This window comes from Heterocephalus glaber, unplaced genomic scaffold (genome assembly GCF_053883595.1).
Source record: "Heterocephalus glaber isolate CG9 unplaced genomic scaffold, H.glaber_assembly_v1.0 deba00001472, whole genome shotgun sequence".
NCBI classification, from domain to species: domain Eukaryota; kingdom Metazoa; phylum Chordata; class Mammalia; order Rodentia; family Bathyergidae; genus Heterocephalus; species Heterocephalus glaber.
The window spans coordinates 30,570,613-30,593,494 of record NW_028258315.1 but is presented as its reverse complement, the minus strand read 5'-3'; the positions used below and the strand labels follow the sequence as shown (position 1 = coordinate 30,593,494).

General features: G+C 36.7%; 1 protein-coding gene across 12 annotated transcripts in view; it reads left to right on the top strand.

Moving 5' to 3' along the window:
- The window catches only part of Lyst (lysosomal trafficking regulator), a 286,606-nt gene that overhangs the window by 101,456 nt on the left and 162,268 nt on the right, over positions 1-22,882 (top strand). For all 12 annotated transcript variants that reach the window (XM_087181914.1, XM_087181913.1, XM_087181912.1 and 9 more), the window contains 4 exons: positions 1,035-1,233; positions 15,504-15,594; positions 17,233-19,312; positions 21,258-22,287. In XM_087181914.1, the coding sequence (XP_087038040.1) occupies positions 1,042-1,233; positions 15,504-15,594; positions 17,233-19,312; positions 21,258-22,287 (3,393 nt within the window). In that variant the 5' untranslated portion in view covers positions 1,035-1,041. The remainder of the gene's footprint in view (positions 1-1,034; positions 1,234-15,503; positions 15,595-17,232; positions 19,313-21,257; positions 22,288-22,882) is intronic.

Here is a 22,882-nt window from a genome sequence, read left to right as displayed (position 1 = left end):
TCCCTTTAATTCAAATTCCAGAGAGAGACAGAGGGACAGACAGAAAATGCAAACAAATCTGATTTGCCAGTTTCCCTCTGCAAGCTGCACTGTGCATCCTTGCCCAACATGTATGTTGGCCACTCTTGAATCAGGTGTGCTTCTGTTGATTGCAGCCCAGAGCTTGGCCCTGCCTCTTTGCAGTAGGTGCAGTAATGTGGCCCACTGCCCTCTCAGCCAGGACTGTGGTGCAGGCTTTCCCCTAAAGCCAGTGAAGGATGACTAGGCAATGTATGTCTTACATCATTGACCATCTCTAAGTTAAAAAACTTTTAAAAGTTACTAGATATCTCAAAACTACTTTTAGTCTTAAAGTAAAACTCTTTTGAAACTCTTTGGATATTTTGTTATTTTTCCATTTTGAGTATTTATACATTTTTCTCAATATTTGTATCTATGTTTTCACCTCTCTGTCTGCTTGGCCTTATTCTTTATTTTCCTTAGTCTTAAAATGTCAGATTGCCTTTTATTTGATTCAAATATGTAGTAAGAAGTGAAGTGGTGTAACTTTAGCTGCTAGAATTCTTCAGTATTACTCACCTTATGGGAAATTCCCTTTCTGCCTCCCACACTGGAGGATAGGTTCAGATTGTGGGCACTATCAAGTGAAAAACAGTTTATATTTTTTAAAGTCAGCTTATCTGTTTTAAAACATTTAAAGCAATAACAATTGTGTAAGTAATGTGGTTTTTAAAATTCTAATTAAGAGAGAAAGTAATTGCCACCACTCACTAGTGTCTTCTCTATAGGTACCTTCATTAACCTCTTCCTGGCTGTGCTCAGGCATTTCAAACCTGGACCTTGTTTCTGCCATGCAAGAATTAGAATAAGGAGTATGAAGTAGATTAGAACTATATCTGAAAATTGTACAGGGTTGGAGACCAATAGCCAGTAATTTTAAGTCAATCTTCAGTTAAAAACAAACAACAGAACAGATAGTTTAAATGTGTGTTTGTATTCATCTTTCTAATCTTTTGTTGTTGTTGTTGTTACAGCTCGGTCATGAGCACCAACAGTAACTCACTGGCACGTGAATTTCTGACTGATGTCAACCGGCTTTGCAATGCAGTGGTCCGGAGGGTGGAGGCCAGGGAAGAGGAGGAGGAGGAGACACACATGGCAACCCTTGGACAGTACCTTGTCCATGGGCGAGGATTTCTGTTACTTACCAAGCTGAATTCTATCATTGACCAGGTAACATTTTCATCTCAACTTTCCATTAACATATTATAGTTTATTATAGATTGATAATTACTGGGTTACTTAGGTTTTAAGAGTCTCAGATAAAATCCTATTTTTTCACATCATTCCAATAAAAAAAATAGATCTGTTTATGAACATAGTGCTTATTTGGATACTTTTTTAAATGTCTGGAATATCTTAGAATTATAAATGGCCTTCTGAAATGGCTTCACATTTTTTATTCTAATAGCAGTGAAATCATATGATTATTAATAGAGATATAACATTAATTCAGAAGCATATGAGTTTGTGTTTTCAATAAAGATCAAGTGTATTTTTGAGAAATTTAGTATGAATTATATTTAGGGACTTTGCTAATTCTGGAGTGAAAGCAGAGTCCTCTTATGTAGACTATTAATAAGTCCTTTAGCTTATACATTTTTTGGTTTTGCTATTTCCTTATTATAGAATTAACAGTTTTGGGGCCGGGGATTTAGCTCAGTGGTTCCAGTGCCTGCCTTGAAGGCTCAAGGTCTCAAGTTTGAGCCCCGGCACAAAAAAAAAAAAAAAAAAAAGGAACTAACAGTTTTAAAGCTAATTTCGTTTAGAGATATTTTTTTATCTAACCATCTTTTGTAGAAATAACTCCACAACACATTGTATTGAAATAACAATGCAAAGTTAACTTGAACCTTAAGTGAGATTTATGTCTTTATTTTAGAAGGAAACAATTATTTTATGAAAGAAAAACTCTAAAGACTGCATTTAGGGATGAATTAATGTAATTAGATAATAATATTTCAATTACCTTGATGAGATAATTAGGTTTCTATCGCATCAGTATGATGATTTTTTTTTTTTTTTGGTTCCGGGGATCAAACTCAGGACCCTGCGCCTGCAAGGCAGGTGGCGGAACCACTGAGCTAAATCCCCGGCCCCTGATGATATTTTTTAACATATTGAGTGTTACTGGCTTTAGATGTGTACTTAGCTATCACTAAGTAAGATTTCTTTGCTATGAATGAATTTTACTGATCAATATATATGAATAAATATGGAGGCTTATAATTAAGCAATGACTCATTTTTACTGTAAACTAGGGCATGTAACAAATAACAATGAAGAAGCATTTGCTTATTGTGGTATCCACCTGCCATGGAATTTTCCAGAATATGTGAAGGTTTTAAGTATTTGTACTATTATTCATAAGTATGGTATTTTAAAATATGTAACTGGATGTATTTGTATGATTTTTCTATAAATTTTAAAATCAGAACAAAGTATTTGTTTGACCTGTGCGTAGTGATTTTTTGTTTCGAAATTTTAATACACATACTCTGCTCTTTTAATTTTCTTATCACATATTTTAAAATTCAGTGCAGGGCATTAGAAATATAAAATACCCAGGGATAAATCTAATAAAATATGTGTAATACTTCTGTGTGGAATTTTATAAAACATTATAGAGAGAAACTAAAGGAGACCCAAATAAATGGAGAACTATAATTTCATTTGTTATATTATTTGAATTTGTTGAATTTATTGTAGAGATATTTTCTCACAATTGATAGATTCCAATGCAATCCCAATTAAAATCTCAGTAGTTTTTTTTTTAAATAAAACCATTATCAGGAGGCCAGGGATTTAGCTCAGTGGTTTCGCTACCTGCTGCGCAAGTGCAAAGACCCAAGTTCGATCCCTGGTACAAAAAAAAAAGCATTATCAGGCTGAGAATGTAGGTAGTAATAGAACATGTGCCTATCATGTGTGAGGTTCTGGGTTCAATCCCTAGCACTTCAAAACCCAACCAAAAAACAAAACAAAACAAAAACAGCATCATTGAGATAAAGTTCACATTATAAACTCACCCATTTCATGTGTACAATTCAGTGGTTTTTAGTGTAGTCAGAGTTTCGTGCACCCATCCCCACAGCCAGTTTTAGAATACTTATATCACTTCAAAAGAAACCCCATATCCTTTCATTATCACTGGCCTCGTCTTCCCTCCTTCCAGTTCTAGTAACCACTAATCTGCTCTCTGTCTCTACAAATTTTATGTTTTCTCTGTCTGTCTTTTTTTTCTTTTTTTTTTTTGAGACAGTGGTCTTGCTATGTAATTCAGGCTGGCCTTGAACTCTGTGTAGCCCAGGCTGGCCTCTAACAGCGATTTTCCTCCCTCAGCCTCCTGAGTGTTGGGACTACAGGTGTGTGCCGCCATGCTCGGCTATGTTTTCTCTTTTCAGCAATGTTAAATCATTATATTATTAAGTGACCAAAATCATTTGAATCCTAACAATAGTAGTAGTTTTTTGTGGTAATATTTTGCCAGTCTTTAGTATTAGCTATTCTAAGGGAATATGAAGTATTATCTTATTGTAGTTTTAATTTGCATTTCTCTGATAAGTCACGATGTTGAGCACTTGTTCATAGGCTTGTTGGCCATTTGTTTATCTTCTTTTGTGAATGTTTGTTTAAGTTTTATGTCATTTTTAAGGCCAAGTTATGTATTATCTACTTGCAGTAGTTCTTTGTGTACTCTGGATATAAGTCTGTTATATTGCAAATGTTTCCTTTGTAACTATGAAAAGAGACTAGTTTTTCTTTTTATATAATGTGATATCTTTTAGTGTATTACTAAATGATTTAAATTATTTGATATAGCTGCAATAATTTTTTTCTGTGGTAACTTTTTTTTAATCCTTTCTTTCCACCTACTCACTTTTTGGAATATTTGTAGCAATAGTAGAAGGAAAAGTATATGTTGTCTTGAGAGTGAAGATAAATAGCCATTTAAAAAATAGAGCTTTCATACATTATAGGTCTACATTTAGAGGTCACAGCTCAATAAAATTTAACAAGTGTTTTAGATAAAATAAATATGACAGTAAACTTTTGATCGTTTCAATTAGGAAATGGAGAATGATCATTTGAGTCTCTAAGAAAAATTAATTGAACAAGACTTCATCATTTAAGATGGAATCAAAACACTAGACACAAGGCCATACATTTCAGGAGGAACTTTAGCTTTTGTATCTGTTTTTCTCATAAGTAGGACAGTTCTTGGGCACCCTGGGGAAGAGGTGATTTAAGCACTTTGCCCATCCACTGCAGTACTTTGGCTTTATATTCTGCTTTTTTTTTTTCTGTACATAAATACCTATGGTAAAGTGTAATTTACAGGTTAGAGAAAGAGAATAACAATAATAAAATAACAGAGCAGTTATCACAATGCATTGTAATAACAGCTGTTTAAACATATGAATTAATCATGCATCTTGAGGTCCTAGAAAAACAAAACAATTACAAAAATCAGAGCAGAAATTAATGAAATTTGGCCTTAAAAATCAGTGAATCAAAGAACTGGTTCTTTGAAAGAACAACCACAATAGACAAACCCTTAGACAATCTTATCAAAAGAAGGAAAGAATAGACCCATATTAATATAGTTAGAAGCAAAAAAGGCAAAATCAAAACAGACACCATCAAAATCCAGAAGATTATTAGAGCTCTTGCAAATGGGAAAGGAAAGAGAGGGAAGCAGAAATAAAAAGAATCTGTTATGTATATGTACATGTCCCAAATCCCCATTATGAATATAATCATTGTTTACTGTAAACATGTACTATTAATAAACCTTATGAATTGTTTATTTCTGGAATTTCCCACTTAATATTTTTGGACTGTGTTTGACCATTGGTAACCAAAACCACAAAGAGTGAAATCATGGATATGGAAGCATTACTATATCCTATTTCATGAATGTCTGTTCAAGTTTTGTGTCATTTTAAAGATTAGATTGCTTACTGTCCAGTCATAGTTCTTTATATATTCTGGATACAAGTCTTTTTCAGTTGTAAATATTTTTTTCATGACTTACCTTTTCATTTCTAGCAGTATTTTTACAAAAGTATGTTTTTCTCTTTTAGAGTGATTTTTTTTTTTTTGGTACCGGGGATCGAACTTGGGCCCTGGCAGAACCACTGAGCTAAATCCCTGGCCCTCTTTTAGAGTGATTGTTTTTGTGTCCTATGAAATCAATTTTTTTTTTTTGGTCCTAGGGATCGAACTTGGGACCTTGCGCTTTCGAGGCAGACAGCAGCACCACTGAGCTAAATCCCCGGCCCTGAAATCTTTATCTTACAACCCCAAAGTTGCAAGATTGTCTCCTAGGTTTTTTCCTCCTAAAAGCTTTTTAGTTATTGCTTTTACCTTCAGGTCTGTGACCCACTTTAAATTAATAATTTGAATGTATATAGTTTGTGATAGGAGTTACAGTTCCTTCCCACTCCTCCACCACATTGTTACTCAGTAGTTCCAGCACCGTTTCTTAAGAGTCTGTTCTTTCCACATTGAATAACATTGACCGTATATTTATGGTTCTCTTTTAGGACTTTCTATTCAGTTCTACTATTCTGTCGCCTTTTCCTTTATTAATACCATAATATATTGATCAGAGTAGTTTTTATAAAAGCAAGTCTGGAAATTAGATAGTATAAGTTCTCCAATTTTATTTTTGTTTTTCAATAATGTATATTCTATGTCCTTTGCATTTGTTGTAGTCAGAAGGATTTGGCAAGGGAATACATTAAATACAGGACAAATAATTTCTTTTCTTTTTTCTTGGTACAAGGGATCGAACTCGGGTCCTTCCGCTTGTGAGGCAGGCGGCAGAACCACTGAGCTAAATCCCCGGCCCTTCTTTATTCTTTTTTTGATGCTATTATAAATGGCATTTAGGGGCCGGGGATTTAGCTCAGTGGTTCTGGCACCTGCCTCGCAAGCGCAAGGTCCCGAGTTCGATCTTGAGTACCAATAAATAAATAAATAAATGGCATTTAGATTTTTTTTCCTGCTGTTTGTTGCTTATAGAAATACAATTGTTGGGCCGGGGATGTACCTCAGTGGCACCGCACCTGCCTGGCAAGCACAAGGTCCTGAGTTCAATCCCCAGTACTGCAAAAAAAAAAAGAAAAGAAAAGAAATACAATTGTTTTTTGTATGTTGATCCTGTGTCCTGTGCCTTTGTGTGCGTGTCGGGGGAGGTTGAACCCAGGCCAGGAGTGCTCTATACTGAGCTATAGCCCCAGTCCTTTTTATGTTTTATTTTGAGACAAGATCTCACTAAGTTGACCAGGCTGGCTTGAACTTGCATTTCTCCTGCCAGCTTTCTGAATAGCTGAAATTATAGGTGTGCACTGTTACATCTGACTGCTACATACATTTATTAGGTCTTGAAACTTTTCTGTAGATTCCTTAAGATGTTTTATGTAAACAATTATGTTTTAAATAATGAAAGTTTCACTTTTCCCCAATTTTTGTACCATTTGTTTTGTTTTCTTGCCTTTTGTACTGGGCTGTAGTACAAAGGCAGGTGGAAATGGCAAAAGTCAACATCCCAGCCTTGTATGTGACCCAAGGGAAGCATGCAGTATTCCATCATTGAGTGTTTATGACTTCTCCCTGTTTCTTAGTTATCTTGTGTCTCACCCAGGGGAAGCATGCAGTCTTCTGTCATTGAATGTGATGTGAGATTTCTTTGCTTCTTAGATACCCTTGGTCTGAATGAGGAAGTTCTCTTCTATTCCTGATTGAATAGAAGAATCTTTATCCTGAGTAGATGTTGAATTTTGGTAGTGTCTTTTTTGCGTCTTTTGAGACTATCCTATGATTTTTCCTTTTTATTTTGTAATGTAGGTGAGTTACATTCATTGTTTTTAAATGTTGAGCTGAGTTTGTGTTCCTGAGATAAACTCCATTGTTCATAATTGATTATATGACATTAAAATCTATTAAAGAAAAAATATTCTGTTTAATATCAAATTTATTCTTTTTAATATCTAATGATGACAAATTTGAAGTTTATACCCAGGCCTATATAGGTTTTTTGTTTGTTTGTTTGTTTGTTTTTATTTTTTTTCCAGACCAGGCCACAACAAGCCTTTATTAGGGGAATAGATCTGCCAGGCTGTCTCTGAACAAAGGAGAGACAAAAGCAATATGGCCAGGGCAGGGAGAGTCTTTTATAGAGACTGGGGTGGGGTTTGTAGGGGCTGAGGTGGGGTTGAGTGAGGTAGTGACTAGGGAATGGAGGAGCCGGTGATGTCACTAGATGGTAGGAGGTGAGCGAGTATTAGGCTACTTTCTAGGCGGGAACAGAGACATGCTGGGAAGACGGGTTTATTCTTTGGTGGGAGCAACCATCTTGGCATGACGTCACACAGGGGAGGGGGCAAGGCACCATAGGAAGAGGGCCGCTACTATACATAATAGCTGCTGAGGTAGTGGAAGACCTATCATTCCAGGCTTTTGTTTTATGATAGTTGGACAAAGGTCTCTTCTTCTGGAGCTGCTTCCTGCTGACAAGGGGTGAAGACTGGGGCTAGACCTGGATCTGATGAGGCCCATGGCAAGTGGGGACCTCTTCCTTTTGTCGTACTGGCTGGTACCCTGCCATGATGAACTCCATGACTGTCTGGCTGGTGAATGCCCTCATTCGTTCCTGCAAGAAATTTGAAAACAGCGAACCAGGCATGATCCAAAACAGAGAATTAAACAGATAATACTGAGGGGTCCCAAGAGTAGTTATAGCCAGGGGAGCCATGAGCTCCAGGAACCAAACGTACCCCACCATTGATTAGTACCATGGGGGGCATATGTATCTGGCCCATTGAGTTTTAATTTTTTTCATTTGACATGTAATTTTTTTATTCATTATTTACATAGGTTGTACAGAGACAGCTGGATGTTTAGGGGCTCATTTGTTATAGAAGTAAGAGACTGTTGTGGAAGTAAGAGATCATAGCTCCTGATCTAAGGGCCCATGTATCATGTCCTTGCTCTTAGATAATGAGTGGAAAAGTGATAAACACAATTTATATAATCTTTATAATCCTTTTTTTTATGGAATATAAAAGGTGTATGTAACTGAGCAAATGTCTTTCGGAGGCCAACATACTGATGAGTGTAGTGTTACTATGAACCTGACTTGTCCTTTAAATTCAAGGCCATGAAAACACACATTTTAGGTTGACAGTTCCAGCAAAGCCATGGAATAGTTGTGTAAAGGACAGTTTTATTCTTGTATCTCTCAGTTTTTGGAGGCCTCTTAGATATATTTAAAAATAAAGAGAACTGATAACCTCAACAAGGACACTGGCCAACTTAAGGAGATCAAGTGTAACATAAAAGGCTTGATCTTTTTAGACACGGGTAGGTATCCAGGAAATATGAGCACAGTGAGAGAAGAGGCATCATAAACAGAGAACAAGGATGTACATTATTTTAAAAGGAATAAATCTTGTAGCTGCTTGGTATAGAACCTATCCTGACTGTGGCTGACAAGCACGTGATTTTTTCCCAATACTCTTACTTTATGATTTTTTGGTTTTTTGTTTTTGATCACTACACCATAGTTAGTTATCACAGAATCAGAAAAACACTTCTCTAAAAGGAGAGATCTGGAGACCAGTGGTTTCTAGGATTGAACACCAATACAGGTTTTTTTAAAATAAATTTTACCCAGCCTAAAAAGTAACAACTCTCCTTGACTTTAATCTTAAGTTCAATATCACCTATATGGATAACATTAGTCACTTAATAGGTCCAGATCTTAGTATCTTCATCAGTAACATAAGGACATCCAGTTGAATGAATGAAAGAGATCACTTCCAACATTAAAACTGCTTCCATATTGATGATAGTAGCCTCTGATTTCTTCTATAATCTGCTTATAAATATATAGATTAATTCTGTATAATAGGTACAAAGTTGCAGTGATCTGTTGCCAACACAGTGTATCAAAATTGGACTAGTATACATAGTCATGTTGTATAAATAGTTCTTTAAAAAATTTCAGTGATGTATAATTTTCATTCCTATTCTGTGTGGATATTTTATAAAGTTAGTAATTTTTGAGTCAAATATGAAGTTTTTTTGAAGGATATATATTTATGAGCAAAATTTAATTTAAACATCATAATATGATTCTTTACCTTCAGCTATTTTCTGATAAGAGAGTACTTTATTTGTCCTACCTTTTTGTAGTATTGTCACTTGTATTTATGTATATAAAATAAATATAATAGAAAAGTACCATATCTTTAAGAGTTTGGTTACATAGTTCACTCACTAGTTTATTCAGCAGACCATTAAGTACCTTCTGTGGGTCAGCTTCTCTGCTAGATGCAGAGATGAAAGAACAGAGACCATCTTTATCAGAGGCTTTTGGCTTTTGAAAAATGTACAGGTAAATACAGTAAGTGAGGACAAAAGAATGTGAAAGTGTTTAGGGAGTACAGAGAAGAGAGACATTAGCAAACGCTTCTTAGAGATATTGTCATCCTTACAAAGGGATTCACAATGTAGGGAGGGAGGAAGCTAAAGATCAAGGGAACCGCAAATACATCCAGGACTAAATAAGGAACAGTATATTTGATGAACTACAAGCAATACTGTAAATTGTTAGTCCAGAAAGGGCTCAGCTAGAATAGCCACTTAAATCCATGTGGTGTCAGCTGAATGTACATCTAAACTTGCATTCAGCAGATTGACAGGGCCCTTGTGTGGGCTATTGACTGTGTTGCCTCAGTGCTCAGCCACATGGCCTCTCCTCACTCAGGCTATATTCCGCTTCTTTTATTTATTGAGTGTGCCTGTGTGTGCATGCATTTGTGTGTGCATGTGTGTGCATGTGTGTGTATTTACAGGGAATTGGATCCAATCCTTCACACTGAGCTACATTCCCAGACCTTTATTTTTTATTGTAAGACAGGGTCTTGCTAAGTGATTAAGTTGCCACAACTGGGCAAGCTCTACTTTGTGATTCTTCTGCCTTAGCCTCTCAGAGGACTGTGGTTACAGGTGTGCACCATCCTACCCAGATTACACTCAGCTTCTTTACATGGTAGTGGAAGCTTCCAGGAGGGTAAGGAAGAAGCTGCAAGAAGCCACATAAAACGATTTTGGTTGCATCTTGTTGGTTAAAGCAGATTACATGGCCAAGTCAGATGGAAAGGATGGGAGAGGCTCCCATCACTTTATAAGAGTAACTTCAATTAGTCTGTGGCCAGATTTTATCTACACCACAGTCTCCTCTCTAGTCAAAATTATTAGCATTCCTCCCCTGTTTCCTCATTCCCAGGCCTCACAAAGTATGGTCCCATCATGGCATCCAGGCTTGAAGTTCATAATCTCATAATGTGTCAGTTCTGGATGCAGATGAGGCTTCCATGTATCATACTTTAAAAAATAGCTTTTTTTAGTTGAAAATTTGTGAACTAAGAAGATAAATTATCTGCTACATACCCTATTGTAGTGTTGAGATGAGGCAAGGTAATCACATAGATATTTGTATTCAGCAAGGAGGACAGGAGGCACAAACCAGTCCCTGAGCCATAAGCAGTTCTGAAATCCAGTCAGACACATGTTGTCAGGCCCTCCAGAGGCCTGGAATATGTTTTTCTTGACCGTGAGTAGTTCCTAGTCCATGATTCTCCAGGATCTTATTCTATCTCCCGAAGTAACTTTTCCATATAGATTGCTTTTTCACCTTGTTCCTGCATATGAGAAAGGTGGGGGTCCAGAGACATCTTTTTAGTTTTTACTGTTTCTGTCCCTATTGGGCAAAGCTGTTAGTATTTTTAAATAATGTAATTTTTTTTTCTTGGTACTGGGAATCAAACTAAGGACCTTGTACTTGGAAAGCAGGCGCAGGCACCACTGAGCTAAATCCCCAGCCCCAAAATAAAGTAATTTTTAAAAGAATTGTGGGTTTCTCTGAATCGTAATGGCTTCATGCTACAAAAGCTGTATCTATAAATGTTTTTCTACTCTCTCTACCTTGAGCATAGAAGGCTTGTGTGGTACAGTGCCCTCAGGATTCTTACTAGCACTTTTATCTAGCTCACAAGTCTGCAAGATAACACCTGAAGTCTTTCTGGTGTCCTAACAGTGTTATGGCCACTTAATGACCGTTCTTTGCTGAGAGGGGCAGAGAAGGAATGGGGGAGGGGAGCTAGTTGGGCAAACTACAGCCTGTAGATTGGCAGATATTCTGGCATTGACCTGTTTTTGTACAGCCCATATGCTAAGAATTGTTTTTGCATTTTAAAGGGTTGTAACAGAAACAGCGGAAAATGTGAGAGTCCATATATGACTCATAAAGCCTAAAATATTTACTATCTGGTTCTTTATAAAAATGTTTGCAATTCCTGGTTTAATTCAAGAAAAACTATCAATTTAATGTTTGACATCAATTAGAAAAGTACATATAACTACTCTGAGACATCAAAAACATTTGACAGGACTGGAGGTGTAGCTAGCTTAGTGATAGAACATGTACTTAGTACACAAGACCTCTAGTGTCTCCAGCACTCCCCCCCAAAAAGACAAAATTCATCTATTCTTAACAAAACGTTCTAAAAACAAATTAAGAACAGAGAGTTTCTTTTATATACATAGTAGGAAAACCAATTTTTTTTTCTAGTACTGGGAATTGAAACCAGGGCCTTCTCACTGAGGTATATTACCAGCCTTTTATTAATTTTAAGACAGGTCTCAGTAAGTTGTTAAATTGCCTGGGCAGAGCTTCAACTTGCAATCTGAACTTCTGCCTTAGCTTCCCAGAGTTCTGAGATTACAGGCAAGTACCACCATAAGAAATTGTACATAGGACCAATGTAAGCATCTCTTTATTACTGTTTCTATTTGATATCATGGTTTAAGGAAATACAGTAGTAAAGTGGAATATGAAAGTAATGGCAGCTAAACGTGGGAAAGATTGTTAAATAAAAACACTGTTTGTTAAAGTGATGTACATAAGGGGCTGGGGATTTAGCGAAGTGGTGCTGTGCCTGCCTTGCAAGCACAAGGTCCAGAGTTTGATCCCTGGTACCAAAAAATAAAGTGATGTATATAGAAAGATAGGAAAAAAATCATCCAGAATACTATTCAACAAAGTTGTAAAATATAAGACAAACTTACATTATTTCCTAGTTATATAGGTAGAAATGAAGAAAAAAGGTTTTATAGTTCTAATGAAACTTTCACATATATGTAACATACATATTAGAAATAATTATAGAATTCTGATGGAAAAATAAAAGAACAGCACATTCACATAAATTCCTGCTTATGTCTAGAATATGAAATTTAATGTCAAGAGACTGACAATGTAATAGCAATAATAACAATTATAATAACCTCAGTAATTCTCCCTCATTTTATGGATATAGTCCAAGTTCCTTGGCACATCATCTGGAGGTTCTTGTTTACAAGCTCTTTTTTTTTTTTTTGGTACCAGGGATCGAACTAGGGACCTTGTACTTGTAAGGCAGGCAGTGGAACCATTGAGCTAAATCCCCGGCCACCTGGAGGTTCTTGAACCCCACTGTCAGGTGCCTGCCTATCTCTGCAGCTTCCTAGACACTAGTCTGCTTTAGGATTTCAGCCTTCCTCCCCTCTCCTGATTACTTACCACTACTGCTTCTGGGGGCTAGCTAGATAGGCAATTTAAAATCCATTTGAAGCAATACAAGTATGAAAACAGCCAGTGCCTAGTACCTGGTAGATACTTCAAATATATTTCTTGAATTGAATTTAAAAAGTGTCAACTCAATGAGAGTGATTTTTACTGTTTATTGTTGTTATGAGGAATTTTAAAACATATGACACAGTCATTTCCCCTTCAGAAGGGGAGACAAAAATGTAAGTATTAAATAAGGAATGGTATGATATTAACTGATTTCTATAGGTTTGACAGTTTAGAAACAGCCATGTAATGGATCTGTATATGGCATACGTGTATTGCCTACCATGGCAGATAGGAAAATTTCCACTTTACTGACATGAGGGAACATTCCATTCCCCTAGATTCTGTGACTATTGTGTATACTTAGGACCTTGGTAGATAAATTTAGGGCTTGATTTGAAACAGAAGGCTACAGGTTTTAGTTTTTCAGGGTATCTACAAATAAAAGATTTTATGATTTCTAGGACAGAATTGAATATGTGCTTTCATTGGAAGCAGAAAAAGGTTAAATAAACCTGGGAATTTTCGATACCTAAAAAAGTAATAGTTCCAGAGGATTAGGGAGAACTGCCCTGATGGTGAATTGAGTTAGAAATGATGGTAACTGAGCATGAAACAAAGATCATTTCCCCCTCTGTTGTTTCAGGGTCCAGAATGGGACAGGGTCCCCCCTTAAGACTGAAATTCCAGCAAGGGGGTCAAGAAAACAAAAATCTGTACCTGCTGCAATCTCATCCTTTTAGAGGGCTCATGATTTCCACAAACTAGTCCATTGAGGAGAGCAGTAGTCTTGGGTTGGTTTGGGAGAGAAACTTCACTGAAGAGCCAGTGTCAGAGCTGAGCCTGGAAGGTGGTAGGGAGCCCTTAGCTACTGGGAAGGAGTGCAGAATGGTGCAGACCATGTGTCACGCAGAGGCCAGCGGGCAGGAATGCCTCCTCACACACTAGGGATGATTTGTCAGTGTACTGTTGTAGAGCAGGAGCTAAATTGAGAACAGCATGTTTTTAGAATTTCTTTGCACATCTTTGAGGTTTCTGCAAGTTCCATTGGAGTGCTTTGAGTTCATCTCCTAAAGGTAAAGGGTCAGATGAACAGGACTCTACAGGAATGATGAGCCGCAAAGTGATTGACTTTTTAAAAAGACCATGTACATTTCCTCCCTTCTGTTGACTCCTCAGCCTACTGTAATGGAATTTGCACCATAATCATTCATTAGAAGGTCACCAGGTCCCCTGCAGTTACTAATTGCCTTTTACCCATCATCTTACACAGTTCAAGAACAGTAGCTTTTGACTCTTATTTCCTGAACTGCTCTCTTTCTTGGTTTCTCTGGTTCCACTTCTGTTTGGCTGGGGCCAGGGCGGGGGTGACTTCTCAGTTTCCTTTGCAGGCTAAGCCCACCCTTCATTCTTTAAATGCTGTCCTGCACACCATTCCCATCATCTCCTCTCCTCAGGCTGCATCTGGTTTCTGAGGAACTTCCTGCATTTCCTTGACTTCTACCCCAATGACTCCCAAATCTTTTTATTCACATCTTTTTAAAAAAAGTTCCACATCTATATATCTATGTCTACTTGAAAAACTCTCCATTTAGATATCCCGCAAGCATCTCAGACTCAGTATATCTAAAAAATAAACATAATCTTTACCTCAAGCTGATAGCATTCTGAGTTTCCTGTCTTAGTGAATACCTTATCAGCCACCTAGTTGCCTAAAGCGGAAATTTGTGAGGAGTCTTTTTAGATCTTTTTTTCTGCCTTTGCCTCAGAAAATCAACTGTGAGTCATATCAGTTCTACCTGACAATTTCTCAAATACACCTGCTTTTCCACCTCTTCTGTTGGAATATTTCAGATAGTCACTATTTCTCTCATTTGGGCTAGTGTTTCCCTGCCTCTAATACTGATTGCTCCCCTTTACCCCACTCTGTCCAGCAAATCTGATTGTATCTCCTGACCCTTCCCCACAGATTTGTGTGAGGGATGAATTCTAACTCGACTGGTCATTAAGTCCTTGGCCACCCATATCCCATGTGACCTAGGTTTAGTTCTCTGGTTCTGATCTTACTTCCACACTCTGATAATGACTGCTCATTTTCCTGAATTCCTAACCTGAATATCTGTTCCACCCCTGGGGACGTACGCAACTACATGGCTTCTATTGTTCTTCTTTGTGTCTATGTATTTTGTGGACCAAGTGAGAGAACCTTCTCCAGGGCTTGCACCATTACTTCAGAAAGGGTAAGACTGTAAGTCCTGCAGATATAGTGTGCAATCAATAAATATTTATTGGATAACTTTAACTAATAAGTTTCTGTCTTTATATATATTATTTATTAATAATGCCAATTTCTTTAAAAAAATTTTCTGAGTCTTACATTTAACTGCATGAAGACTTACCTTTTTTAGTAACTTTGTGTTATTCATTTGCTAATTAACAGGGCTTAACTTTTCATTTTCACCTAACAAGTCTGTTTTTTCATAGGGGAGGAATTCTTGTAATGTGCATGGTGGTAATAACAGCAAGAATGTGCTAAATACCATCAGATACTCTTACATTCTTCTGTCATTAGAAAAGCTTATAAATTGGAAAGTGTCACAGTTTGAATTGGACTTAAGATAGGTTAATTTGATTTTTAGCTTCTTAAATGTACCCTTTCAAGAAAAAGGGTTCTGGGGCTCAATTTAAGATAACATATTAAGAATTAATGTGTCTCATGCGCTTAGAACATGAAAGACTTTTGTATCTGACACAGGCGTTGACATGCAGAGAAGAACTCTTGACTCTTCTTCTGTCGCTCCTTCCCCTGGTATGGAAGATACCGGTTCAGGAACAGCAGGCAACGGGTATGTTTCCTCTTGGGGATTATTCAAATGTAATAATGATTAGAAAATGTATGAAAAAGCAGCAACATTTGTCAAAAGGAGTAAACTTAAGTATGCCACATATCAGAAAAAATGAACAGTGAAAATTTTGAAGAAAGAAATTAAACTTCCTTTGCTTAAGATTGCTTTCTATTACATTGCTCTAGAAATAATTTTTGCAGAATTTGTTTTAGTTTGGTTTTTCTAATGTTGCTTTTAAAGGATAAATTCGAAATACTGTAATATTTTGTTTCAAGGTTGGGTAGACTTTTTACACTTAGGACCAATAGATATTTTAAAATTTCTGACTTGAAAAAAAACTATTTATAAAAATACATGAAACTTCAAATATTTCAGTGGAAAGATCAACAGTGTTTGGATATGTAAATTGTGAGATGTGAGGTTAAAAATCCTCCTACGTTATATTTTAATCCCTTGTTTATAGTTTTAGTAAATTTCTGATATAGGCTTCTTTTTAGGGAGTTACCTAAAGTCTCATCATATTGTTTCAGAAAGTTATATAAGATATTGTAATATCATTTTTCTCTCTGTTCTTTTTTTGCTCTTTTTTCTGAATTTGTAGAGTTCAAAAACTATTAAACACTTAAGGAATTTGATTAGTGTCCTTTTAGAGAAGTTGTCTTTGTTGTCTTTATCTTTTGCTTTGGTGGTGTTTGTCATATTCCTTTTAATTTCTCCTCTCACTAGTTTGTTTTCCATCTCCTAATTAAAGTATAAGTCTTCTATTTACAGATTTTTATTTATTCACTCTAAGTTGCAACTGTATTTTTCATTTAGATCTTATTATGTGTTATTGCAAAGGGAAATGTTAATTTAATTGTCTTCTTAATTGGTAAGAAGGATTCATTCATTTCTCTAAGAAATTGTCATTGAGTATTAACTACATTACAGGACTTAGCTCTAGGGACTGAGTTTGAAATGGTGATGTCTATGCCTGGTGCCTAGTTTAGTGCATGAGGCATTGGAGAAGTATTTCCAATGCAGAACCCTTTTAACCTCAGTCTTGGTAAACATTTGGTATACACTGTATGATTTTTTTTTTTTTTTTTGGATCAAACTTGGGACCTTGCACTTGTGAGGCAGGTGGCGGCACCACTGAGCTAAATCCCCAGACCTACACTGTATGATTTTGAAATAATTTTGGAAATTTTTAAAGTTCTTAAAGGCTCTAAACTAAATACTACTTTTGAGAGTATAATGCACCTTAATGTGGCACTATTGAAAGAGATTTGTAAAATGGTGTGAACAGCACTATTAAATCTCAGATAATCAATCCAAAGAGTCTCTTACTTTGACATTAGAATGCAATAGATGGCTTTAAGTCAAATTGACTTTCCTGATTCTATTCCCTTCTGTTATTTTCAAAATCAGTTTAGATCCTTTGAGTTAATATCACCTGGTGTTTTTAGAGTGAGAAGGGTAAGTGTGGGAAGAAGTGACCCAGAGACCTAACATAACTGAAGGAAAATAGCCCTGTAGCAAAAGTATCAGAGTCTAGACTCCTGAAGTAGATGATAAATAAGGGGATCATTGCCTGCATAAATTGAGTTTAACAGCATATTCTAAGGTATTCTAAGTCTTCTTTCTTCATTTCATTAGATTTTAATCTGCCATTGTCATCCAATATAATCCTGACCAAAGAAAAGAACTCAAGTTCACAAAGACCTGCTCAGGAAAAATTATATTTGGGAGGAAGTGCCCCATCTAATCAGGTTTCTACAAAAATAAACATCTTTCGAAAAGGCAGACGACAGCGTAAAAGCACCCATCGTTATTCCGTAAGAGATGCAAGAAAGACACAGCTCTCCACGTCAGATTCGGAAGGCAATTCAGATGAGAAAAGTACAACCGTGAATAAGCCCAGAAGGCCCCATGTACTTCAGCATTTTGTAACACAGTCTTCTAAAGAAGCCCCCCTCACAGCTAAACTCGACCCCTCTGCAACAAAAGAGCCGGCTTCTCCTGACATGATGGCTTTGGAAAACTCCAGAGAGATTATCCCAAGACAGGAGTCAAATGCTGACATTTTAAGTGAACCAGCTGCCTTGTCTATTCTCAGTAGCATGAATAACTCTCCATTTGACTTATGTCATGTTCTGTTATCTTTATTGGAAAAAGTTTGTAAGTTTGACATTATGTTGAATCATAATTCTGCCCTGGCAGCCAGTGTAGTACCCACACTGACTGAATTCCTAGCAAGCTTTGGGGACTGCTGCAACCTAAGCGACAGCTTGGAGAGTCGAGTGGTTTCTGCAGGTTGGACTGAAGAACCAATGGCTTTGGTTCAGCGGATGCTCTTTCGAACAGTGTTGCATCTTATGTCAGTAGATATCAGTACCACAGAGGTGATGCCAGAGAGTCTTAGAAAGAATTTAACTGAATTGCTTAGGGCAGCTTTAAAAATCAGATCTTGCTTAGAAAAGCAGCCTGACCCCTTTGCACCAAGACAAAAGAAAACACTACAGGAAGTCCAGGAAGGCTTTGTGTTTTCACAGCATCGGCACAGGGCCCTTCTTTTACCTGAGCTTTTGGAAGGGGTTCTACAAATCCTGATCTGTTGTCTTCAAAGTGCAGCTTCAAATCCCTTCTACTGCAGTCAAGCCATGGATTTGGTTCAAGAATTCGTTCAGCACCAAGGATTTAATCTATTTGAAGCAGCAGTTCTTCAGATGGAATGGCTGGTTTCAAGAGATGGAGTTCCTCCTGAGGCCTCAGAACATTTGAAAGCCCTAATAAATAGTGTGATGAAAATCATGAGTACTGTCAAAAAAGTGAAATCAGAGCAACTTCATCACTCAGTGTGTACAAGAAAAAGGCATAGACGCTGTGAATATTCTCACTTTATGCATCATCACAGAGATCTCTCAGGTCTTCTGGTTTCAGCTTTTAAAAACCAAGTTTCCAAAAACCCGTTTGAAGAGACTGCAGATGGAGATGTTCATTACCCTGAGCGGTGCTGCTGCATTGCAGTATGTGCACATCAGTGCTTGCGCCTGCTACAGCAAGCTTCCTTGAGCAGCACCTGTGTCCAGATTCTGGCAGGTGTGCACAGTGTTGGCATATGCTGCTGTATGGACCCCAAATCTGTAATCATCCCTTTGCTTCATGCTTTTAAATTGCCAACACTGAAAAATTTTCAGCAGCATATATTGAATATCCTTAACAAACTTATTTTGGATCAATTAGGAGGAGCCGAGATATCTCAGAAAATTAAAAAAGCAGCTTGCAACATTTGCACTGTTGACTCTGACCAGCTGGCTAAGCTAGAAGGGACCCTACAGGGCAACTCATGTGGTGCTGAACCTCACTCAAGTTTATCCAGTCCTTCTTACAGATGTCAAGGGATCCTACCAAGCAGTGGGGCTGAAGACCTTTTGTGGAAATGGGATGCATTAGAGGCTTATCAGGACTTTGTTTTTGAAGAAGACAGATTATATAACATACAGATTGCAAATCACATTTGCAATTTAATCCAGAAAGGCAATGTAGTTGTTCAGTGGAAATTGTATAATTATATATTTAATCCTGTGCTCCAAAGAGGAGTTGAATTAGCACATCATTGTCAACACCTGAGCATTACTTCAGCACGAACTCATATGTGTAGCCATCCGAAACAGTGTTTGCCTCAGGAAGTGCTGCAAATCTATTTAAAAACTCTGCCTATCCTACTTAAATCCAGGTTTGTATGGACGCAGATATGCAGCTCCTTTTCCTTATTGAATGTTTTTGAATGTGAGATAAAGTGTATGCATTTGAAATTCTAATCATGATACCTCCACACCCTCATCAGTAGTGTAATATATATTTATTATATTCTTTCCTAGAATTTAATTTTCATTTATTAACAAGCAAGGATCCCATCCCATGTCAGATATTTTCAACCTTTTATTTATTTGTTTTTACTGGGAGTAGTTATAGTGGAGAGGATACAGCAATTGATCTTAATTTCTCAGCTAACAAAAGTATAATTTTAGATGTGTTTCTCAGGGAAAAAAATGGATGCAACACAGAACTAGGGAAAGGGTAAAGATTAAATTAGTTATTTTATATTTATTTGATGAAATATTATTAACCATTAAAAATATTTACAGAGATCATGTTGGACCAGCAGAAAATTCTTATAACACTTTAATGTTAAAATAAAGTTTAAAATAACATTTACTTATTTACAACTGTGTAAAATATGCACATACATAAAATGATAATTATTTATTGAGGCAGTGTTGTTGTTGTTACTTGTTTATTATTATCATTTGAGACAGGGTCTTGCTATGTTGCCAAGGCTGGTCTTGAATTTATAATCTTCTTCCCTCAGCCTCCTGAGTATATATCCACTATACCTAGCTGGGATTACTTTTTAAACATCATATTTATATTTACTACCTAAGAAATACATTTATAAAAATGGAAAATACAAATACACTTTATCTTAGCCAAAAGACTGAGAAGCAATGGAAAATACAAATGAAGAGAAGAAAAATTAAAATTACTTTTAATTCCAGTTTTTGTGATTGTCAAGTCTGGTACATTTAAAAAATAATTTTATAAATAAAGCTGGTTCGTATAGATAGATTGGCCTTTCAAATTAATGCATATAGTATTTTATTATATGTGCTGCCAAAGCGAGCACTGCATATAGTATTTTAAAAACTGAAAATATCACCTATAATCATCTTTATGTGTGACTTTTAAATTTTCATCTTACTACAACTACTTTAATGTTAATGTTGAATCATTGCCTTACAGACATCTTTTTAAAATTCTGCTATTTTGTTATTGTCCAAGTAGAACTGACTTTGTTTTATCCTTGGCATATTTGTGGGCAATCTAAATCCTTGCAAAATAAGGACTGGGAATCACTGAGTTGATTTATGTTAAAGTTATTAATAGGATGGATTTAAGTGGTCTAAACACAAGTCTTTCGTGAGACAAAGCTGAAAACCTCTCTCTCTCTCTCTCTCTCTCTCTCTCTCTCTCTCTCTCTGTACTGGGGATTGTACCCAGGACCCCATGCTAGGCAAACCCTCCATCACAACTGAGCTATATCCCCACACCCCTGAAAACCTTCTTTAATATTTGCATTGTTGACTTATATCAAATAGCCAAACTATAATTGAACTTAAGGAAACTCATGTAATGCTGAACTTCATTCACATGATAGAAAATTTTAATTTTTATTGCTATAGTTGGGTTCTTTCCCTTAATGAAGTGCAAATGTAAGACAAATGAAAAATCTTGATTGGGCTGTTAAGCAGTCAGATGAACAAATGACTGTCTGCTCTTGAGTATATTGATGATTTTGGCACTTAAATTTATATAGAATTTGCCATTTGGAGAAAAATACTCTTCCTTAAATTACCTCATTTAATTTGGATTGCATGTAGTCCTCTCTTTTCAAATACTTCCAGAGCCATATATGCAGTGTTTTGAGAAGGATATGAGGGCAATTAGAAAGTAACTTGGAGTCCTGGTTAATATTTAACAACTTTAAGCAGATAATTAATCAGATTAGGTAGTGTTAACATCTACCAAATGTGGCAACAACGTATTTAAGTAGTATATGTACCTACTATAAGTGATGTTTCTCTGTATAAAATCTTTTTGTTTTCTACTTTCTCTCACAGGGTAATAAGAGATTTGTTTTTAAGTTGTAATGGAGTAAATCAAATAATTGAATTAAATTACTTAGATGGTATTCGAAGTCATTCCCTAAAAGCATTTGAAACACTGATCATCAGTCTAGGAGAACCACAGAAAGATGCTTCAATTCCAGGGGTTGATGGACTAGATGTTGAACAGAAAGAACCATCATCTTCAAATGTAGGTCTTCCTTTTAATAACCAGCAAGCTTATTCAAGTTCTCCTCAGAGCCTCAGCAAATTTTATGCCAGTCTCAAAGAAGCTTATTCAAAGAAACGGAAGACTGGTCACCAGGATGTGCATATCAACACCATAAACCTCTTCCTCTGTGTGGCATTTTTTTGTGTAAGTAAAGAAGCAGAGTCTGATAGGGAGTCGGCCAATGAGTCAGAAGACACTTCTGGCTATGACAGTACAGCCAGCGAGCCACTGAGTCATGTGCTGCCATGTTTGTCTCTTGAAAGCCTTGTCCTCCCATCTCCAGAATGTATGCACCAGGCAGCAGATGTGTGGTCTATGTGTCATTGGATCTACATGTTAAGCTCAGTCTTCCAGAAACAGTTCCATAGTCTTGGTGGTTTCCGAGTGTGCCATAAATTAATACTTATGATAATACAGAAACTATTGAGAAATCATGAAGATGAGCAAGGAAGAAAGCAGGAAGATATGAATGCAAATGAAAACCAAGACTTAACCAGAACTTGTCACCCTGAGACAGCTATGAAGGAAGAGTTATCATCTTTGACTCTAAAAAGTGACTCCACACTATCAGAATCGGGAAGTCTAAAGAAGACTGCCGACAGTTTAAGTAAACTAGAGTCACTGCCTATTTCTTCCATAAATGTGGAGCAAATTTTAACCTCTGGAGCTGTTCCTGAGGAAGCAAAGCAATTTACAAATCGAGAAAGTGAGACCTCGCTTCATGGCATACGACTTTTGGAAGCTCTTCTGGCCATTTGTCTTCATAGTGCCAGAACCAGTCAACAGAAGATGGAATTGGAGTTACCCAATCAGGTACTACTGTATATTTTTTTAAAAAATTTTTTTCCAAAGTTTTATGTCAGTTTTTTTGTTTGTTTGTTTGTTTGGTTTTTTGGTTTTTTTGGTACCGGGGATCAAACTCGGGTCCTTGTGTTTGCGCAGCAGGCGGTAAAACCACTGAGCTAAATCCCCAGCCCTTCAAAGTTTTGATGTTTTGAGCAGCTCCTAGGCTTAGCACAATACCAGGTCCAGTATAGGACATAAAGGAACATGTGACCCTGTTCTCACCCTAAAGAAGCTTATAATTTAGTTTGTAGTGCAAACACTTCATGTGAAGCACTGTGTGCATTTAGTGTCAGATAAGTCTGGAAATTGTTTCAGACTTCAGAGTTTACATTCTCAGTGTGATGCTGTTGAGTGCCCTGCCTGGGCCCCTTACCTTTGTTTCTACCTCTTGTATAATTGTCATCATATCTTGTTTGTACCTATTTCTCATTTTGAACTGAGAATTTGTTAAAGGAGAAGTCAGTTTCTTATCCATCTTTATGGTCTCATAACCTATTTTAGAGATATGGGCAAACAGCAAGAGCTTCCTTTAAGGCCAGAAGGGAAGGAGTGAGAGAAAAAA